Source organism: Nothobranchius furzeri, chromosome 15 (genome assembly GCF_043380555.1).
Source record: "Nothobranchius furzeri strain GRZ-AD chromosome 15, NfurGRZ-RIMD1, whole genome shotgun sequence".
NCBI classification, from domain to species: domain Eukaryota; kingdom Metazoa; phylum Chordata; class Actinopteri; order Cyprinodontiformes; family Nothobranchiidae; genus Nothobranchius; species Nothobranchius furzeri.
Window position 1 is genome coordinate 58013386 of NC_091755.1, and position 23435 is coordinate 58036820.

At 43.3% G+C, this 23435-nt stretch overlaps 1 protein-coding gene across 1 annotated transcript in view; it reads right to left on the reverse strand.

The window, feature by feature from the left end:
• Nucleotides 1–11917: 11917 nt before the first annotated feature.
• Nucleotides 11918–23435, reverse strand: part of LOC107391104 (protein bicaudal D homolog 2) — a 40292-nt gene continuing 28774 nt past the window's right edge. The window contains exons 3-10 of the mRNA XM_015968181.3: nt 22419–22571; nt 21484–21698; nt 21162–21408; nt 19615–19872; nt 19318–19521; nt 18661–19209; nt 18064–18215; nt 11918–12504 (exon numbers count right to left, since the gene is read on the reverse strand). Coding sequence (XP_015823667.3) covers nt 12150–12504; nt 18064–18215; nt 18661–19209; nt 19318–19521; nt 19615–19872; nt 21162–21408; nt 21484–21698; nt 22419–22571 — 2133 coding nt within the window. The 3' untranslated portion in view covers nt 11918–12149. The remainder of the gene's footprint in view (nt 12505–18063; nt 18216–18660; nt 19210–19317; nt 19522–19614; nt 19873–21161; nt 21409–21483; nt 21699–22418; nt 22572–23435) is intronic.

Here is a 23435-nt window from a genome sequence, read left to right on the forward strand (position 1 = left end):
GCTCCAACAAAAGCTCCAATTTAATCAGCAAAGCACATGGCAAGTGGTAGCAACTGTTCTAGCTGCACTTAATCGCGGCTGTGTGTGTGTGTGTGTGTGTGTGTGTGTGTTTGTTCAACTATCCTACTTAGGACCAAGACTGGCATTTTCACTAATCTTTTGAAGACCAATGGGCCTTATTAGGACCTAAACCCGGTCCTAATATGATGGACCCCCTGTTTTAGGCTAAGGGGTGAGGATTATAGGTAAGATGTGAATTTGGTTTTTGTTAGTTAGGTTTAGGAATACAATGGTTATGGTTATGGTAAGGTTTAGGGTAAGGGTTAGGGTTAGGCATAAATGCAGTTACTAAAATTAATGGAAGTCAATACAAAGCTCTAATATAGATAGAAAAATGAACGTGTGTGTGTGTGTGTGTGTGTGTGTGTGTGTGTGTGTGTGTGTGTGTGTGTGTGTGTGTGTGTGTGTGTGTGTGTGTGTGTGTGTGTCTGTGTGTGTGTGTGTGGTGACATGATGGATCATCTAACTGATGAGTCAACCGGAAGGGGTGGACATGTCACACAAAACAAAGATCAATAAAAAAATAAATTAACTTTTTTAACAGTGCAGATTTTGATAATAAACCATGGTTATTAAAGGGTACATCTCAGAAAAACTAAACATTATATTATATTTTGTGAGGACTGAAGCTAAGGATGAAATTCATGTTAAAAATGTGAACTTAAAACATACGATAGGATGTTTGGTTTGTGCACCACTGTTGTAAGCATTATGAGAGAAATGCGGACTGACCCAACTCTAGAGAAGTCCAAGAAATAGAAAAATTTCTAGATTTGTCTTAAATTAAATAGTCATTAGCAGCAAAGTCAAATTATTCTATAAAATAAAGTCTTGTCGAAAATATTCTTGAACCATAACTGGCACAGTTTTACTTTTGTGTGCATGCAGGGCCTCATGTGGTGATATAGCACATGAAATGACCCTTCACCTCATATTTTGAAGAGACAATATTGAGTCATAATTTAATGGAGCTCTATGCAAGTTTCAGGGTGCAGCAATTTTCCAGAGGTGGCCACCCCCAGGCCCTGGCTCCGCTGGATCAGATATGTAAAGTCCAAATTTCTGTGACCAATTTAACTTTGGATAACATGTGATGTTTCCATCAGATACAGAGCTCCAAAATATAGAGCTAGTGTTGAGGGGATCAGTTTGGTGGTCTAAGAACTAAGTGTCTGCTTTTTGTAGATGATCTAGACCTGCTGGCTTCATCAGAACGTGAACTCCGACTCTCACTGGAGCGGTTCGCAGCTGAGTGTGAAGCAGCTGGGATGAAAATTAACTCCTCTAAATCCGAGACCATGGTCTTGAATCGGAAAGGGTAGAATGCCTGCACCGCATCAGGGATGAGGTCCTTGGGCTCGAGCATCTAGTTAGGATGCCTCCTGAACGCCTCCCTGGTGAGGTTTTCTGGGCATGTCCAACCGGGAGTAGACCTAAAGGAAGACCCAGGACACGCTGGATAGACTATTGCCACTTAAAGAGGGACTGTACACCATCAGAAAATGTAACTCCACCCCTAGTCAAGATTTGAAAAATACCATGAACGTGGGCGTTGCCAGGAGGCACAGAGTGGCATGGCCAAGTGTGGGAAATTCCCATCCTGGGAGGGAGGGGGAGTGGGAGGAGACTGCACCGATTACATGAAATTGTACCATCCCCGGTCAATCACAAGTTTAAAATGCAGTAGCTGCGGTTCTGCCACAGGGGGCAGCACTAAGATGTTTTTAGACCTAGATAAACCACCAAATTGTTCCCGAGAGCAGTCTCAGCTGCAACTCACCGCTCCCCACGAGGATGGGTTAAATGTGGAGATGAATTTCACCAGTGTGTGATGACTAATGGGACTTTAACTTAATTGTAACTTTCATTTTGTGGCATGTAATAAAAGTTTTGTGACAATTAACTTTCAGTGGATGTTACAAGGCTAAAAAGTCAAGAAGCAGTAAATTCATTTAAAACTGACTTAATGGAACACAATTGGGAGGAGGTTTATGTGGAAGATGTAAATATGGCTTATGGAAATGTGTTAAATAATGCAACTTCTCTTTATGAAAAAATTCCCCATTGCTTTATAAGGTGAATAAGAATAAATATGCTAAAAAGCCGTGGATAACTAAGGGGATTCAGAAGGCTTGCAGAAAACAAAAAAAAAAGCTATAAAAAGACGTTTTAAAGAAAAGAACGGAGGAAGCTGAACAGAAATATAAGATACATAAGAATAAATTAATAACTATTATGAGATCTAGTAAAATAAATTATTATAGCAAATTATTGGAAGGAAATACATCTAATATTAAAAACATATGGCACATATTAAATGATATAATAAAAAAGGGTAGTGGCACCAATAGTTTTCCAAATATTTTTCTAACAAAAGATAATCAAAAATGTATCAGTCTAAAGAAATAGCAAATGAATTCAATAAGTATTTAACTGAAAATGGGCCAAATTTGGCAAAGGATGTAGCAAATACTGAATTGGATGCTGATGCTGTAAGTAAAATAACAAATTTAGATAAAACCATATTTATTCAAGGCACAAATGAAAATGAAGTTTTAACACTTGTTAAAAAATTTAAAAGTAAAAAGTCAGCAGATTTGCATGGATTTGATATGTCTGTTGTAAAATAAATCATTGAGATTATAGCCAAACCACTTACACATAGTTGTAATCAGTCTCTCCAGTCAGGAAGATTTCCTGAAAGGATGAAGGTTACAAAAGTCATTCCTATCTATAAGGCTGGAGACAAACATGACTTTTCTATTATAGACCAATTTCTATTTTATCTCAGTTGTCCAAAATACTAGAAACAATGTTTCATGAAAGATTGTTTGACTTTATTGTGCATCATGGTATTCTTTGTGAACAGCAATAGGGTTTTAGACGTGATAGGACAACTTCTCTGGCAATTGTTGATCTAGTGGAGAAAATATCTGATGCAATTGACAACAAACAATATGCTGTTGGGGTGTTCTTAGACCTGACCAAAGCTTTTGATACTGTCAATCATGACTTATTAATCAAACAATTGTGTAGATATGGCATCAGGGGCGTGGCCTTTTACTGGATTAAGAATTATTTAGAGAACAGACTCCAATACGTCCCCATTAACAACACTGATTCACAGCTACTGATAATGACCACGGTATCCCACAGGGGTCAGTGTTAGGTCCTTTGTTATTTATTCTTTATATTAATGATGCATGTTTATTTTCTAAAACATTGCATTTCATACTATTTGCAGATGATACTAATGTTCTAAGTTTTTGGAAAGATTTAATAACATTAATGGACAAGGTTGAGAGAGAATTAAATGCATTAAAGTGTTGGTTTAATTTAAATAAATTAACTTTAAATCTAAATAAAACAAAATTTGACATATTTACTAATAGAGCAATTACAGTGGATACACATCTCAAAATAAAAAATATACAGAAATTGAAAGATTGAATGAAATAACATTTCTTGGCATAACCATAGAAAACGTTAAGTTGGAAAACACATATTGACTCAATTACAGTTAAGTTATCTAAATCATTAGCAGTTCTCTATAAAGTAAAAGAATTTTTATATGAAAAAGCTTTATATCTTTTGTATTGTTCTTATTAGCCCCAAGACTCTCTGCCTGTGTGTTGGGGTTTACCCCGGGGGACGAGAGGGTAGCTTCCCTGCGCCTTCCGGTAGGGAAACGGGTCCTGACTGTTGTTTGTGCTTATGGGCCAAATGTCAGTTCAGAGTACCCACCCTTTTTGGAGTCCCTGGGACGAGTGCTAGATAATGCTCCATCAAGGGACTCCATTGTCCTGCTGGGGACTTCAATGCTCACGTGGGCAATGACAGCTCGACCTGGAGGGGTGTGATTGGGAGGAATGGCCTGCCTGATCTGAACTCGAGTGGTGTTTCGTTATTGAACTTCTGTGCAAGCCGCAGTTTGGCCATAACGAACACCATGTTCGAACATACGGATACCCATCTGTACACTTGGTACGAGGGCAGCCTAGGTCGCAGGTCAATGATAGACTTTGTAGTTGTATCATCAGACCTGTGGCCGTATGTTTTGGACACCCGAGTGAAGAGAGGAGCGGAGCTGTCAACTGATCACCACCTGGTGGTGAGCTGGATCAGATGGCAGGGTAAGATGCCACGTAGACCTGGCAGACCCAAATGCATAGTGAGGGTCTGCTGGGAACACCTTGCAGAAGAACCTGTCAAGACGGTCTTCAACTCTCACTTCCGGCAGAGCTTTGACCGCATCCCGAGAGCAGTGGGGGACATTGACTCCGAGTGGGCCTTGTTCCACTCTGCAATTGTTGAGGCGGCTGTTGCTAACTGTGGTCGCAAGGTGGCCGTTGCCAGTCGTGGTGGCAACCCCCGTACCCGCTGGTGGACACCAGAGGTTCGGGGAGCCATCAGGCTGAAGAAGGAGGCCTACAGGGTGTGGCTGGTCTGTGGGTCTCCGGAGGCAGCAGACAGGTACCGGATAGCCAAGTGGGGTGCAGCAGTGGCAGTTGCCGAGGCAAAATCTCAGGCATGGGAGGAGTTTGGTGAGGCCATGGAGAAAGACTATCGATCGGCTCCAAAGAGGTTCTGGCAAACTCTCCGGCGCCTCAGAAAAGGAAGGCAGCAACTCGCTCACACTGTTTACAGTGGGGATGGGGAGCTGCTGACGTCAACTGGGGCTATAGTCGGACGGTGGAAGGAATACTTTGAGGAGCTCCTCAGTCTCACCTACACACATTCTGAGGAGGAACCAGAGCCGGGAGACCTGGGGATGGACTGTCCAATCTTGGGGGCAGAAGTTCCTGAGGTAGTCAAACAACTATACAGCGGCGGAGCCCCGGGGGCAGATGAGATTCGTCCTGGGTATCCCAAGGCTAAGGATGTTGTAGGGCTGTCATGGTTGACATGTCTCTGCAACATTGCGTGGTCATCAGGGGCAGTTCCTGTGGAGTGGCAGACCGTGGTGGTGGTCCCCATCTTTAGGGGGTGATCTGAGGGTGTGTTCCAACTGTAGGGGGATCACACTCCTCAGCCTCCCTGGAAAGGTCTAATCCAAGGTACTGGAGAGGAGGGTCTGATCGATAGTTGAATCTCAGATTGAGGAGGAGCAATGTGGTTTTCGTCCTGGCCGTGGAACTGTGGACCAGCTCTATACCCTTGCAAGGGTGATGGAGGGGGCATGGGAGTTTGCCCAACCAATCCACATGTGTTTTGTGGATTTGGAGAAGGCTTATGACTGTGTCCCCAGGGGCACCCTGTGGGGGACGCTCCAGGAGTATGGGGTGGGTGGCTTTCTGTTAAGGGCCATTCTGTCTCTTTACCAGAGGAGCGTGAGTTTGGTCCGCATAGCCGGTAGTAAGTCGGACCTATTCCCGGTGAGGGTTGGACTCCGCCATGGCTGCCCTTTGTCACCGGTTCTGTTCATTACCTTTATGGACAGAATTTCTAGGCGCAGGCCTGGTGTGGAGTGTGTCGAGTTTGGTGGCAGGAGAATCTCTTCTCTGCTTTTTGCGGATGATGTGGTCCTTTTAGCTTCATCCAGCTCTGACCTTCAGCTCTTGCTGGATAGGTTTGCGGCTGAGTGTGAAGCGGCTGGGATGAGGATCAGCATCTCCAAATCAGAGACCATGGTTCTCGACCGGAAAAGGGTGGCTTGCCAACTTCGGGTCGGGAGAGAGGTCCTACCTCAAGTGGAGGAGTTTAAGTATCTCGGGGTCTTGTTCACAAGTGAGGGTAGGAGGGATCGGGAGATTGACAGGCGGATTTGTTCAGCGTCTGCAGTGATGCGGACACTGAGCCGATTTGTCGTGGTGAAGAGGGAGCTGAGCCAGAAAGCCAGGCTCTTGATTTACCGGTCGACCTACGTCACAATCTTCACCTATGGTCATGAGCTTTGGGTAATGACCGACAGAATGAGATCGCGGATACAAGCCGCTGAAATGAGTTTCCTCCGTAGGGTGGCCGGACTCAGCCTTAGAGATAGGGTGAGGAGCTCGGACATTCGGGAGGGACTCGGAGTAGAACCGCTGCTCCTCCGGATCGAAAGGAGTCAGTTGAGGTGATTTGGGCATCTGGTTAGGATGCCTCCTGGACGCCTCGCTGGGGAGGTGTTTCGGGGCTGTCCTGCCGGCAGGAGGCCCCCGGGTCGACCCAGGACACGTTGGAGAGGTTACATCTCCAGTCTGGTCCGGGAACGCCTTGGGGTCCTGCCAGAGGAGCTGGTGGAGTTGGCCGGGGAGAGGATGGTCTGGAGTTCCCTAGTTGGGATGCTGCCCCCGCGACCCAGACCCAGATAAGTGGAGGAAGACGACAACGACATATTGTTCTTTAATTCTGCCTTATTTCATGTATTGTGTTGAAGTGTGGGGAAATACTTACGAAACCCCTTTAAAGCCTTTGTTTATAATTCAGAAGAGAGTAATTCGACTTGTAAATAAAGCAGCTTGTAGAGAGCATACACATTTACTTTTTTCATTTAAAAGTGTTAAAGCTAAGAGAATTAGTTACATTTAGAACTGCACAATTTATGTATAAAGTGATGAATAATTTAATGCCAAAACAAATTCAGGATCTGTTCCAGATCAGAGAGTGTGTTTATGATCTCAGAGGGTATAAAATGTTTAGAAAGCCTAAAGTAAGATCTAAAATGAAACAACTTTGTATTTCTTGTGTTGGGGTTGATATGTGGAATTAATTAGACCAGGAGCAAAAAGATTGTTCAACAATGGTAAAGTTTAAGGGTATGTTTAAATCAAATGTGATTAAATATTATGAATCAAGTCAATGAAAAAAAAATGCATAAAATATTAAAGGTCATTATTGTTTTATGAAGCAAGAATGTGGATTTGAATATATTCCCATAAATTTCAATAATGATGTGTAAATTATGGAATCGGCATGCTATTCAAAAATTTTGCTTAAGTTCAAAGGGTTTGGGGGGTTGGGCTTATAAGCCTATGCTTCTGCCTGCACCCATTCTTTGAATTGTGCAAGTTGTGTGTTTGCTTGTAAACTTGTAAATGTTTTTTGTTGTACTATTTTTTGTTGTACTATTGCTTTCAATTTCTCAAACTCATTAAAGAAGACAAACTGAGTAAATAACATGAAACTGGTTTTTACTGCAATCGCAGCACACGATTCCCTGTCAAACTGCTCATTTTTCATTATTTTCTTTCAACGCACATTAGAGGTGGAAGGACATGTGAACATTAGAACTGTTAAATAATGACACTGAAACTCACAGATCACATTTATTGACTTTAATCAGCATGACTACCCTTACACAGAAACACCACTCCTCAGCTAGAAAACAAACACTTTCATAGGATTATTAGCTCAGCAGTAATACATCAAACTTAATTATTTTTCATAATTTTCTCCATTTGTTTTCCAATAATAACAATCATCCCAACAAAATTTAACATATTTGTTTTCAGTTTTGTGTAAGGGTCCCATGACTGAGAAACATGCATATGACGTTTAGGTGTAATCAGTATACCACTAATCATAATGCACATTATTGATAAAATACAGTACTGCATGACAATTTCAAATAAATACCAACATACAAGTGAAGTCGTTATTTCATATAAAGACATCAAACTCTCATTATTACGGATCAATACTGAAAGACATTATGACAATAGTTTTCAAAGCTATTTTTTTTAATTTTTCATAATGCTATAGCTTCCAGCAAACAGAAAACCTTTCATTTTTTATCAAAAATGTAAAACAGTATTTCAATTGCACTTTTATTGTAGCTTTCTTCCATATTATTAACTTTTAATGCCTCAACAAACTAGCATTGGCTATAAATGGCACTATTCGAGCTTGTTGATGCAAATTCTGTTTTCTGTTTCCTGAAAACATAAATGTTCAAAGATGTAAAAAAAACAGCTGTAATAATAAAAACAACAAATAAAAACTTCAAACATAAAGATAAAAATGTGCTTGCTGCACATTTTCCAACAATACTATTGATATCGCATTACCTTTACCAAAGCTAGAGATGTGTAGATGTTTCCAATAGTACACAGATTTACTCCGAACACAAAACAGGTGTTTGGAGCTTTTTGTTTAATAGCAGGAGGCCAAAGGATTTCTTTTGGTTCCTGAAGTTTAATGAGGAAAAAACAAAACCTTTTCATAATACCCCTGAAGTTCTTGATTGGATCACTGACCTGCAGAATTCAATACAATTTTTGTTTCATTTAGCTAATTTTAAAACTATTACGTCACTCGTGCAGAAAGAGGGGAAAAAAATCCCTTTGCTTTTATTGCTGCTCACAGTCGGTTCAAACCCAAAGTCCTCACCTATAAAAACAAACATCTAATCTAAGATTCTCCCTCGAAATGATGAAAGGCACTACTGGTCAGAAACGAAGAACTAAACAAACCCAACAGAATAAACCCAAACCAAAACTTCAACCCCACAGCGACTACCTTTCTCAGCTTGTCTTCTTTTCCAGTCCTGATTCTTGTCGACCTAAACAGTGTACCAAGATTTGGCACAATAAAAATGGAGAGAGAATGAAGCAATTCCAATTTGGAATTTAATTGTCACCCTTTGCAGAGAATTCTGAAGGTCAGTGATCGCAGTTCAGTGGAACGCTCTCAGTCAGAAGCTCAGAGAAAGCATTCACTCAAATTTTTCTCCAAAGCCAGCTTACCGACGGGAATCAGAGCGTTGTCAAGTTTCTGTGAGTCATTTTGAGCTATTCCTAGGAATAATAAATGCATGAAAAAAACCCAGAATCACCCTGGATTTTTATATAGACCATGGCAGTAGAACTAACAAATCAGCAAAACATGTCAAACGTGACAAAACACTTAAAAAATGGTTATTTGATGGATAAAATCTTGAGGACGGACAACATAGTAGTACATTATGGTTGGTGGAGTACGTTCTCAAGTAAATACTATATTTAAATTCAGGAGAATGTATTATTACTGAATAACGCACAAACCATAGTACTACCATGCTTTCCTAATAGGTTAATAATGTTAACATCCTTTAGGAAGAAAGTGCACAGATTAAAATGAAATAAAATAAGAATAATAACAAAACCGAATAAATGTTTACTATGTTGCACCGAGAAAACAAACTCAAATCCCCTGGCTTCTAATTGGAAGGCTGAATGATCCAATCAGAATCTGTTTCAGGTAAACTGGTGAGAAATTGGCTTCCAGCAGAGATGCAAAAAAAATAAAATAAAATAAAATAAAACATATCAAACAATTGTGCTTAAAACCTGAAGATCGGACAGATGGAGGAGACGATGTTAGGATCGTTCCCGTCACAAACGCTAATGTGTTCCTCAAAACACACTCTCTACTGATTATCCTGCCCGGAAGCCAAAATCTCACAAGTACCGGCAGCTTTGAAATCACAGAACGACGACGAAGCCACATCATCAACCAACCAGCTCACAAGAGCCCTTCTCTCATGGTTAATCAAAAATGAGTTATGTGTGGACATGCAGGCTTAAGGTGAATCAGAAACAGTGGGCATCGCGTGACATTTAACTCAGAGGGGATGAGGGAGGAGCCTGCAGGAAGAGGTAGGAGGAGCTTGTATTGGTGGCATATTGAATGACACCAGGTAGACCGGACATAGGTTTGGAACTAGATGGAGCTACGCAAGAGTTCATCTATTTAGAACATTTCTAGTCACAATCACATCCTGAGAGCTATTTTATTGTCCAATAAATCTACACAGCCCATACAAAAGGAGAGGGGCTCGAATTATTTGTATAAATATCTGCTGGTTCATTAAGCAGCCGCTTGTTACTGGTTTTCTTCCTCCAAATATCACCAGGAGATTCCCCCTCTGGAGAATCCCAGAAGCTTTACTCCATGAGCTCTCAGAATGCCTCTCTGGAGCTGGTTTACCTCTCCTGTACTTTGTTTTCTCTCTTCAGCACAAACTGATAGAAACAAAACTCAGATATCAAGTGAAACGTAGGAACGAGGCTTTTTGGATATTTTTTCCTCTAACGTGTACATTTAATAGCCTTTATCCATGCTTTGTGCTGTGGCTTATGGATGCACACTCAAGCAGGGTTGACCGCTTACAGCGTTCCTGTTTTAGAAGGACTGACTTTGTATTTGTCTTCAAAAAGAATACTGTAGGAGGCTCCTGCAAGACGGTAACCTGCATGTGAACATATCAGGAACAGAGTTCCACATTTAGTTTTGTTGTGTTAGAAAATGTTCCAATCTGAAAGTAGATCTTGCAGGTATACCACACATCAACCCTGCTTTTAGCATCATAAAGCTAATATGTTTATGATCCACTAGCAGTACATGGATTATCAAACACAAGCCCCACTTTTTCTATTTGCTTAATACTAGCTTGCAATGGTTTAAAGCTATTTTCAATACTAAAGGAGTATATTGTTTTTGTCCTCACACACCCAAAAACACAGGAAAAGAGGAATGAGGCCCTCACACACACACACACACACACACACACACACACACACACACACACACACACACACACACACACACACACACACACACACACACACACACACACACATGCTGCATATGCGAGGACATTACCTGATAGTAATATTTTCACCACAACTCCTCATTCTATGTTAAATGGTGAGCGGTGATGTCGGGGGAGCAAGCTGCTGACAAACAACAAGGTTTTATAGCAACAAGACGCTCAGATTAGACAAAAAACTGCTTTAACCCACAAAGTTGTGTGAGATTATTTGACAGCTCTTAGCAGATCGGAGAGACGTGAGACACGAGGACAGGGCTTTACAACAACAGATAAATACGTCAAGTGTTTGTCGACAGGCACTTTTCGCCACCTGGTCAAGCTTTTGCTAGCAAATTCATTTCCAGATGTGAGGAGCTTTTCTTTCCTTCTTTGTTCTCATGTGTGCTCTTCTTGAATTTGCTCAATATTTAAAAATATAATTTGAACAAAGCTATGAAGTATCTCTGTTCACAGTAGTTGTGTTTTAGCATTTAAAACAGAAACAGGAACCTGAGGCACCTTTTGATGAAGTGCACTTAATTTAGATGCAGAGATCGATTTGTCAAACGTCCTCTCTTCGGTTCTTTTATGGCTCTGAACAAATCCACCGCAACACGTTGGGTCAAATGGAACGTATAGCCCTCTAGGGTTTCACCACTCACCAATTTACCCCCCTTATGTTGTCTTCTTACAACGTGGAGCCCTGTAGCACATGAGTTCATGTAACACTGCACACCTGACAGCAGGGGAAACAGTAAAAAATGAAGAAGCTGATAAATATTCTCAGCTGCAAAGCCATGCGATTCTACTGACCCTATCGTATTGGTGTGCTAGCATCACAGCTTTTAAATGATCCTGAAATAAACACCTGTGGTCACAGGTGCTCCTTTTCTGCCCATATCGTTATAAAGCCACTGACCCCCTTTTTCAGTTTAAAATTTATATATAGATTTCTATTTTGCTCCTCTAGCCACAGAGCAGAAGGAGCTTGCATATTTTTGTTCATGTTTCTTGTAAACAGTTCCTTGATTAAAAAGCAGGCTGCTGGACGTGGGTCATTCGAGGCCGCACGAGCAGAAAGGGGGAAGTTGGGGGCTTGTTTTTCATCAAAGGAGCACCAATGCCAACAGACAACCCTAAAAACTGAGGATGCTGTTCAGTGATATTGTCTGCACAAGCCTCTACCCCTCTTAGAAATGTGTTTATGTTACTAGGCGAGCCACAAAGGGGGCCAGAACAAACACCCACACACAAGCTGTCACCTTTTACATCGTACGTACAGCACCGTGACAGCAGGGTAAATTAGACAACCCACAATATCCACAAAAAACACCCCTAATATAACCAGGGCCACATGCCACATTTGTCTACTGCTGTCCAAACGTCTAGTGCACACTGTACACACATCAGCATTCCCCTAAGCGTTTACAACAGCACAAACGAGCAGCCGGTTAGTAACAACGCAGTCCCTAAAGGAGCACGGGCTGGCCAGGGAGCTAAGCGAGTGGGGCTCTTTGACACTAAAGGCAGGGAGGGTTTACCACCCCCACTCCCTTCTGTACACAGCAGTCTGTGCGGACGTTTGAACCGCTTCTCAGTCACAGTAGATCTTGTACTTCTCGCTGCAGAAAATGCCCGGGCCTCCTAGGATGCCGTTGGGCAGAGCGTTATTGGGCTCAGGTCTGACAGAGCAGGTGAGGCTCTGACTAGCGTGGGGGGTGTTGTTGTTGGCGCCGCTGCCGGCTGCTTTGCTACGTGCTTTAGACCGGCCCGCGTTGCCTCCCCGACGGGTCTGCTCGTGATCGAACTCCAGGTCCTCCAGACGCTGCGTCAGAGCCAGCTTCTGCTGGATGGCCATTCGCAGCAAGGAGTTCAGGGTCTTCTTCTCGTCCTCTGCTGCAGCCAGCTGCCTCTGCATCGCCTCCAGCTGGGTCACGTACTCGTCACAACTGCAGGGGACAGAAAAAGAAACTTAGGTCAGGCGTGCCAGATCACCAGAAATCAACATCAGAGAGAAGTTTTCTCCAGTTACATCTAGAGGTTCAGCTGATTTATAAGGAGGAAATAATCCCAGCTTTTTGAGAATGAAAAACTTCAGTTACTTGTCTTCAACTAAACTGGTGCTCGTCTATGAAGACCATCAAAGTACAGTTATTACCACCACCAGGTGGGGCTGATGAGCCACACAGTGCAGATCTGAACACTGCAACATTATCTTCCGGCTCCATCAGACAGCGTTTCAACCTTCTACTACTAGTTGCATCATTTATTTGAATAAAAATAATCTGTAACTTGTGCAGAAATAGCAAACTATATCCGAAAGAGACATTATTCTGTTTTTTAACATTAACATTTGGCATGTATTTCTGTGCATGACTAACATACAGAAGATAATCAAGAAAGCTTCTTCAAATAATATCAGCGTGTGTGTCTGTACATGTGCGTTTGTGTGTGTGTAGTGAAACCAAATCACGCACTAATGAAGGCATTGACCCTGCAGCCACTAAGGTCTTTTCTTTGTCACCTGAGCAGCAGAGGGGTGAAATGTGAGGTTTTGCTTCACATCTGAGCTCTAGTGCATCAGTTAGAGTCGTCCTTTCTCCCATCTGGGTGCAAAAATGCACAAAATGTGAAGTCTGTCTGTGAGCAGGACTTAGAATTATCTCCTGCACTCCAGGCCTTGTACGTCAAAATGCTTTTAAGGCTGGACAGGCATAAAAAACTGGGTCACCTGATGGGATTCTGAGATGGAGGTTTCTATCTCTGCACTCCATCTGCTGCAGCAGCACTCTGGTTTGATCCTCTTTCCTGTGTCGTCAAACACTTCATGATAGAAAAAGGTGGAAAGAAAATGTTGCTGCTCCCAGAGTCTGGATAAAAAAATGTTGTTTTGAGTGGAAATCATCAAGAACCCACGGATGTTTATGTTGTGAGCGGCATTGCACGTGGTTGCTGGCCATGTGAACTTCGCCCTGGCCAGACCACCTCACAAAAACAAACCATGCCTTCATCTCTTGTGTGTGCAGCTCAGATCCCTGTAGGACACACACACACACACACACACACACCCAGACAAAAGGGATCAGTGCTACTTCATTAAACCCAGTATGAGATGGGGACACCCCCCGATGGTGTGTGTGTGTCTTCAGACAGTTCATTCTGTTTTAGCATGGGAGTGGGAGGGCATGGTGTGATTTTCCCGGGAAAAAAGAGGGGTCTTTAAAAAGGGGACACAAAAGAGGCCTTTAAGGCCAGCTGATTGGGTGTTTGTGCACAATAAATGAAGGCAGGCAGGAGGCGGCTGCTCGCCCTGTTGAGGATGAATAGACACCATATTCACAGCTTTGACAAATAAAAATATAATCTGTAATTTTTGTGGATTAAAGGACAGATTTCAATTGTTGCCTTTTTTCTTATTTTAATAATCAATATTTGTCCTCAGCGCTTTCATCATTCTCATCTGAACCTGTCAGGTCAAACTGGGATCACACAGAGAACAAGAGAAATGGTGGAGAGATGAGTCCATCAGGAAAAGTATACCATGAAAGCAAATCCAGAGCAACTGGAGCTGATGATTTGCGGCCTGATTGGTGGGAATGTGAGACATGCTGAAGCATGTTTCAGGAATGTTGGAGGCAGGGGTTTACTGTTAACATGACACCAGTCTGCAGCTGCAGGGCTCCAGACACACAGCAAGAAACAAAACAAAGAGCACACACACCACTAGAAAAACACTTATGCTAGCATTCTTTCATCAGATTATCACTGTGCAAAATCCATTTCACCTTCAAGTAATTCAGGTGCTGATTGATTTGACTGATTAACCCCAAAAAGAAAAATCTAAACATTCTTTCCATCCCACTCCATCGTTCTTATATTACTATATCGTTTCCCAGGAATCAGCCTCTACACGCCATCCGAGGTGACTACTTTTGAAAAAACAAAAGCTAAACGAGCTCCAGTAGTGGGATTGAACTAAAAATGTGGCCCCTCCTCTCTTTCTTCTCCTACTAGCCAAGTGTTCTGGGATGAAGAAGGACAGAAGAACGAGGGATACAAAGGAAGAGGGAGGCAAGTGTGGGAAACTTCACCCCCACTTTCCAAAGAGCCCCTCCAACCCAAACTCTGTATGTAAATATGAGATTTGCATGCCAATACAAGAGACCCATTAACAGACTGAATGTAACGCTGCAATAGGGTCATCTGTAGACATATTTGTGCAGACGGGAAGAAACCACATGCATGGATGCAAGCAAGAACAAATATATTAGCAAAATAAATGCAGTCTCTTTAGAAGAAAATATAATAATAATGGTGCATAACTGCCATAAAACTCACATCAATATTTAAAGACACTGATTAGACTCTGCAGGTTTATGGAGACAGAAGCTTCTATTAAACACAACACAAGGGCTTCTGGTCAGCCAATAGCATATCTTCTATGGTAACGCTTGTCTTTTGCAAATACTTCAATTCAGAAAAACACAACGACTCAGCTTCCGATTAATACCATGCGGATCATAGTAGTTATCATGGGAATGCACTGGGAACTCAACCCATGGAAATCTCATTTCAACACACCTTCAACTCTCCAATAAAATTAATTAATTTTTTTATTTATTTAACCAGAAGAGTCAATTGAGAACTTGATCTCATTTACAACAATGATTTGGCCAAGAGGCAGCAGCAACAGACACATAAGCCACGTCTACATGGACACAATTAATCGGATTGAACGCCCAATCAGATCAAAGGTTCTGCATGTAAACATGCCAATCGAAATATTCTGATCTCATTCGGCTCGATCGGAATGAAATTTGTTTTGCATATGAACTGATACAATGTAACAACCTGTGGGAATAGTGATGGCCAGTTAACGAGTGAGTACAGATCACAGTGATGAGTGGTGAAAGGGGCACTAGTGATGAAACAGATTGCTGAGTGAAAAATGACATTGAGTTTAAGATGAAGTTTTTTGGAAGTAGTCCTATAAATGATGTCATGGTAATCTAAGATGGGAAGGATTCTCATTTTGACCAAGGCTGGCTTTGCAGAATGAGTACAGGATGACCTGTTGCGGTATAGAAATCCAATTCTTGGCTTGACTTTAAAGTTAAAAAAGTTAAGAGTCTCATTAGTTGTCACACACACTGATGTAACGTCACAAAATGGACTGATATAACTGATGTGTGTGTGAAATTTGTTCTCCGCATTTGACCCATCCCCTGGGGGAGCGGTGAGCTGCAGATACAGCTGCACTCGGGAACCATTTGGTGGTTTGACCCTCCAATCCAACCCTTTTAATGCTGAGTGTCAAGCAGGGAGGCATTGGGTCCCATTATTCAAAGTCTTTGGTATGACCCGACCAGGAATCGAACCCTGATCTCCCAGTCTCAGGGCGGACACATCTACCACTAGGCCACTTAGCTGTGGTAGGCCTTAGAATGTAATGAATTAATGTGAATGGCAAATGAAAGTGTGCTGTCAAGCCAGATACCCAAAAACTTATAAGAACTGATGAACTGTAGTTCTGTACCATCCAGGGAAACAATACTAGGGTGAAAAGCTGATTGCGGTAAGTTACGGTTGAAGATATGAACTTTGTTTTACTTGTGTTTAAAATGAAGATGAAGGCTGGAGAAGGTGTGTTGAAGACAAGGAGGACAAAGCTGCAAAGGAGAACTGCATGAATATAAAATGGTGTCGTCCGCATATAAATGTATACGAAAACTGTCAACAGCATGAACAATGTTATTAATATAGATTTAGAATAAGGTTGGGACTGCAAGGGGGTAATAATACTGCTGGATTCCACATAATGAGTTAGCTGTTTGTTGACTAGCTTTCAATGAATTTGGAGAGGCAAGGCAAGACAGAGATATGCCTATAACAGCTTAGGTCCCAATGACCTCCCCCCTTTAAAAAGTGGAGTAACAAATGCAAATTTCCAGTCCTGCGGAAATGCACCGGTTTGTATGGACAGATTAAATAGATGGGTAATAGGTGCAGCAACAACACATGCTGCTATTTTCAGAAAGAAGGGGTCAAGAATACCCAGTCCAGCTGATTTATGAGGAGCTAACCTAAGTAACTTGTCAAGTGCCTAATAGGGCTTGTGATCACACATGATTATGTGCACAGCCATGTTGGAAGATTGACGAGTGTAAACAAACCATTAAACAAACGGTACTGCCGCAGAGAGGAAGCGGATTTCGGTGAAAGAAAGTGTTAAACAACATTAGAAAATCCCAAAAAGGATGTGGAATATACAGGGATAGGTTATATAAAGACGTTGGGGACCGGTGTGTGGACAACATCGGCGTTATAAATGGTTTTGATCCATATGAAAGACCCAAGACCGGAGCACCAGTGATGTATTGTTACCGCTGCAGTTCTACGGCTTTCATGTTTGTGGTGTGAGCGAATGTAAACATTCGGATGAGAGGTAAACGTTTTATTAGTTGGTTTTTCTAGTAAAACAATCAAAATTGTTATCCTACAGAAGAATGGTAGCGAGAGAAGTTGTGTTGTGTGTCAGCGCACCCCCATTAGCCTATGGGTATGTGCGTGTAGCCTCTGTGTGTGTGTGTGTGTGCACGTGTGTGTGTGTGTGTGTGTGTGTGTGTGTGTGTGTGCGCGTGTGTGTGTGTGTGTGTGTGTGTGTGTGTGTGTGTGTGTGTGTGTGCATGTCGCGGTTGAAGGAAGGCAACGATGTATATAAAATGTACACCATCTGTAACTTACCAGAATGAAAATACTCCAGAAGGTGATGTTTGGTCGCCTTACAGCAGCGATCCAAGTGAGTCAACAAGACTTTGTTAAGCTAGATACTTGGTCTCCGTCGTTTTGCCTCCAAGCAGGAAAACAGTGAAAAGTTAGCCTGTTTTCCACCTTTATTCCCCTGGCGAGTCCGTGTCAGCCCACAACACAGCAACGATTTACTAGAGTTGTGTAATATAACCGATCAACTGAATAATAGATTAATTTAAGCCACAAGAACAAGACTGAGCGCGCTGTTTACAGTAGTAACAAGCAACAAGTAAGGACTCGCATGCCTCCAATGGGGCAGCTGTGTCAGTGATGGCGTTACGATCACAAGCCCTATTTACCTGAAACACCTGAATGCAGAAACAGAAATTGTTTGCGGAGAGGGAATCATTGCATATAGCTGAGTGAGGTCAGAGACCACAGAGACAGGTGAAGCTGTTGCAAAGGCATGACTGGACTTGATAAAGGGAATTTTACATTTTAATTTTATCTGAGACAACAATGCCCTCAGATTTGATTGCGAATGTTTGAATGTAAAGAGGTTCTGTTCCCCCATGCATGCAAGACATAAACAACAACATTGAGTGATGACTTAGTGTTGAATGTTTAATCCACACCAAGATAAAGTGGGATTATGGACACAACCTTTGACCAGCTTCTGCTGGGACTCAGAGAAGATTAGTGTGTGTGTCTGTTCATCTGAAACACACACACACACACACTTGGATGCATGATCTTACCGTGTGGCAAACATGGCTCGGAGAGAGGAGAAGGTGGCTGCATCCTCCTTCAGAGCTTTGAGCTCGTTCCTCAGTTTCATCATGGTCTCTGTCACCATGGCCTTCTCGTTCTCATACTTGCTCTTCAGATTGGCCAGAGCAACTTCAGCGGTCTGTGAGTGCACAAGAAGAAAAAAAGTTTCAGAGGCGCTCAGAGACATCAGGGGTAACGTTCCACGTGGAACTCATTAAGACATCCCAGAGACCCGATCTGTGTTTGGCTGCTAGCGGAGGATATAAAAACCAGTTCACGTATTAAATGTGATATTTTTTTCTAGCTGAGTTGTAATGGTCACAGAGTAGCCACACACATAGTTTGAAGGACTACCAGAGCAACTGCACACATACCCAGTCACATAGCTGTGTGTCTTAAAGCTGCTCCCGTTCCCTAAACACACAGATACTCAAGGCAGCTGGTACCATATGGCTGTCATCTCTGTTATAGATCATGGCTGCAATCCGTTTGCTGCCACAGCTGAATGGACCCTAAATAGCCCTTTACCCCGCGTCTACTGTTTGTCTTTCAAGAACTTGTGTTAGTAACTCAGACCAACCAACCTGCTTGTTGGCCTTGAGGACCGTCCGCAGAGTGGCAATCTGTTCCCGCTTGGTGCTGAGCAGGGATTTCAGTTTGAGGATCTCCTCCATGCAGGCTTCTTTGTCCTTGTCTGCCACAGTGCCGAGCTCTAGAGAGGCCACCCTCTGGCGCGACAGCTCGGTGGTGCGGTCCACAGCCAGCTGCAGATGTTTGATCTGGTCTCTGATGATGGCCACCAGATTATAGATGTTCATGGGCTCGCGCCGGTGGTCGGAGACAGGAGAAGGTATGGAGGAGACTGGTGAAGGAGCTCCATCACTAAGGTCGGTTTTACCATGCTCTGGGAAGAGCCCCTTTGTGAGAAGGATGGGGGAGCGCCGGTCGCGGCCCTCTGGGCTATTCCGACCACCCTTACCCTCTTTGTAGAAGTCGAGCATGACGCGGTTGGGAGTCTCGTTGTTGCACATGCAGACGTGGTTGTAAAGGGTGGCAAGCTCTTCGCTGAAGGTCACCAGCTCATCCTGAGCCACACTCAGACTCCCTTGGGACTCGCCTGCCACATCACTCAACTGCCATGCACAAAGATAAGAACTCATTAGCCATTTGTTAGTGCAAAAGGGTAAACCAGAATCATCAGCTCAAGTATTTATTAGAATAGATAAAGAGGAACATCTCACCTTGCGCAGCTCCTTCTCTAGCTTAGCCTTCTCCTCTCTGTCTACGTAGCTCATCTTCTCCAAAGTGAACAGTTTCTCTTCCAAAGAATCGACTTCATGCTCCAGACGGGTGCGCTCTTCTTCGTAGCGTGACTGACAGGCCTGGTATTCTGTCTTCAGAGTCTTAAGTTCCTCCTTCAGCTCTCCTGCCTCAGACACAGCCACCTGCCAGACAAACGTCAAGTGATGAAAAAAGCAACCTCATGTCGACATTTTCTGAACTCCCACATCTCACGCTGTCCATTTTCAGCCACTTACCTTATACTTGCACTCCAAGATCTCAAGTCCATTGATGTCCACCTCGTAGTAGTCTCCGTCCTCGTGGCTGTCACGTTCTTTCTCATTGTCTAAAGCAGACTGGCGCTCCTTGCTGGCTTGGAGCTTACGGATGGCGTTGAGGTTCTCAGTGAGACGGTTGACCTTCTCCTGATGCTCTGACAGAGCCCCGTTGGCCTGCTCAAGCTGTTTCTGGGATTCCTGGAGATTTGAAAGCAGGTTGACCTTCTCCCTCTCCATCTGTAGAGCGATGAGGATAAAACAAGCAATGTGACACTTTGTGATAGTTTGATTTGAAGAATGACTCCTGCTTTTAGATAATATTCTGTGGTCAGGATGACTCCACCACCAGAAACTGCCTGCTATCTCAGCACCAAGGTCAGGGTGACTAACAATTTACCGGACAAGTTTTAGTTTAGTTTTGGCATACACCCTGGACAGGTCATCTCACACACATGCACAGAGCTCAGCTTTATCAGCACGGAGCTATTTGAGAAGCTGATTAATGCACACCATGTAAAATGCTTTGGTGCTGCAAGATGAGGATACAGAATGCTGTAGCTAGAGTCTTAACAGCAGTAGCTCAGGACGTGGAGTGGGTTGTCCAGTTATTGGAAGGTTGCAGGTTTGATCCCAGCTCCAACAAAACAATACTGCTGTTGTGCCCTTGGGCAAGACACTTAACCCGCCTTGCCTGCTGGTGGTGGTCGGAGGGACCGGAGATGCCTCACCTCCGTCAGTGTGCCCCAGGGCAGCTGTGGCTACATTGTAGCTCATCCCCACTGGCGTGTGAATATGTGTGTGAATGACTGAATGACTGATTGTGTTGCAAAGCACCTTGGGGGGTTGTAGAACCCTAAGACGGCGCTTTGCAAATACAGACCATTTACCAAGAACCAAGAGAACGGAGCACTTCTCTCCTGTTTTACACCCGTAAACTACAGAATCGATTTCAAAGTGCTTCTACTAGTTTATAAATCACTCAGTGGCATGGAACTAAAATTCTTGCTCCTGGAAAGCACATTGCAATGCCTCTATGTATGACATGTGCTATCCAAATGAAGCTGCCTTGCTATCAGACTTCCTTAGTTTGCAGAATGGCTGCTTTTTTGCACAACACTAAAGCATCTCCACACATTAATCCAGCAAATATACTGATGTTTGATGACATGATGACAGAAAACAGCACGTTGGTCTGCAAAACAGCGATCATCCACAGGTCAGGAGAACTCTCTAGTGACCATGGAGCCCAATCATGTGTGACCTGGTGACGATGAGCCAGCAGATGGCAGGTCCTCTGGTGCCACCACCTGCTGTCTCGAACGTCCACCAGAGCCTGGAAGGTGAGTGTGTCTCCCTGTCTTTGGACTCCCTTCACTGTAATAGGATTTAGATCTGTTCAGCAGACTGAAGTAAAACACTCCACGCTAAAGCATACCTTCTGATGAGCCCGAATAATGGCACATTAAGCATTAGCTGAACAGTACCACACTGTTAAATACGTAGCAATGTTCTAAGCAAACCCTGACCTGCATCAGCTGCTGTTTGAGCTTCTGGATCTCTGAGATGTTGAGTTCACTCAGCAGGTCATCAACAAGGCTGGGCGCAGGGTGGAAGAGTCCCTCCTTCTTGGGCGTGGAAACGCGGTTGTCATCGGCTATGGTGTTGGCCAGTTTGGCGAAGACGTCCTCATATCCGTGCAAAGCCTCGTCGTTGTTTGGTTCAGTGGCAGCATCATCACTGAACTTCAGACCATCCAGAGAGACGCTAAGGGGACTGGAAGATGAAATTGTGTGTCATTCTGACAGTTTATCTCCAATCCCGACAGCCCCTCGTTTGTGCTTTGTTCACCTGTGATAAAGAGAGTCTCCGATGTTCATGTAGAGGGAGAGCTCTTTCCTCAGGGACCCCTTGAGCTCACGCTCAGTTTTGATGGTTTCCAGAGCTTCACCTAACTGGCGCTCGGCAATCTCCTTCAGGCGGATGGCATCCTCCAGCTGGCTGTTCAGGAACTGAGTGTCTTCCTCGAGACGACGGATCTCATGCTTCAAACCCTCGAACTCCACCTGAAAAAAAAACATTTGTTTACCTTTCCACACAATTAGTTAGTCTAGTTACTTTTGCTTATATTAGCTGTATATTTTGATACACGAGTTTACCGTAATTTCTAGACGATAAGGCCCACCTTAAAATATGCTGCTCCAGCTAAATTTGGGGGAAATGATAGACTGCTCCTTATTAAAGCCGCATTAGCATATATAAGGTTTCCTGCTAGGGAGGTGATTGATGGGACAGAGATGACACACAAAGCATCTCATTTATTACCATTTTAGAAACACAATAAATCTTTCAATCAATCAATAAATCAAACATTCCCAATTTGACATGACGAACACCATCTGTGCAGTGCACAATTGATACAACGGTGAGCACTTCTTTGGCTTAAATTGTCTCACTCTCATTATGTCTCTCGTGCTGCATTTGTTTGCTCTCGTTAGGCGCGAACTGTCTGTCTTTCTCTTGTGCTTCCTTGACCGTGCACCCCTGCACCGTTAGCTGCAAAAAAAATCCATAGATAAGCCGCACCGTTGTATAAGCTGCAGGGTCCAAAGCAAGTGAACAAAGTAGCAGCTTATAGTCTGAAAATTACGGTAATTAGGCCAAACTGAAGTAGATACATCAGAGTAAAGGACTGCTCTACCCCACCCAGTAATATGTCATCATTATCAAACTTTATTTCCACCATTCTCAGTGTTTATGTGGCTTAGACCTGGAACACACCTCACCTGACTCTGTTTGAGCACTAAGACTTGCTTCTGCAGTGAGATGTTCTCCTCCTCCAGTTCTGTGTAGTCCTGCAGCAGACGACTCTCCCTGAACTTGTACTCCTTGATGTCATCACGCAGCTGATTCCTCTGGAGCTCCACCATCTGGCTGTTCTGTAAAGCCAAATGAAGGGAGAAGAGCCGTCAGCGACCAGTAGCGCAAGATTTGGGGATTTATTAAATGGATTCAGTGTTGACTTCATATCTTTTAGATCCTGAGTCCTCCTGAATACTAAAGAGCTTCCATCTGGCTGAGCAAACCATGTGTCTGCATGTGTTTGTGGGGCTGTTGGGAGGAAGGTGTGGTTCCAGGCACCGGAGCACTAATGGCTTCTATCGCCAGCTCTAATTGGTACCGAGGAGATTGAAGTCAATTCTTATCTTTTTCTTTGGAACACACTTTCAATAAGCAGGAAGCTCTGCGATGGTCTAATTATCCAGAGGAGGGGTGAATCAGGATTCATGCTTTGTGTGGAGGAGCAAAGAAGCATAAGTGAGCAAACAGCAGAAATAATAAGTAGTGGAAAAGTCGTCCTAAATGAATGGAATGGTGAAAAGAAACACTACGACAGCTTTCTGCTTCTAATGTAATGTAAGTGCAGTTTGGCCTCTTGTGCTGCTCTGGAGGGACCTCATTAACTACATGAGACAGAGGGGGTCAGAGGTGTGCCCTTAAGGCATAAGGACTCTAATAGACCTGCTGAACCACCTGCACCCGTACCAGCTGCTCTTGTGAGGGCTAATGCTGCCCTGCTGCTGCACGCTCATTCAGAATCAAAGATACCTGGCCAAACACTTCAGGGTGAATATTTAGCTGATTTAATTGAAAAGTGATGGTTCTGAACAGCTGTGAACAGCAAGAAAACATGCCAAATGAGGCTAAACTGGCTGAAGTTTTGCCTGATGAAAGGTGCTATTTTGTTTTGAATATTTACACATATATGTGTGACTATGAATAGAAAAATGCAGCTAGGGTTT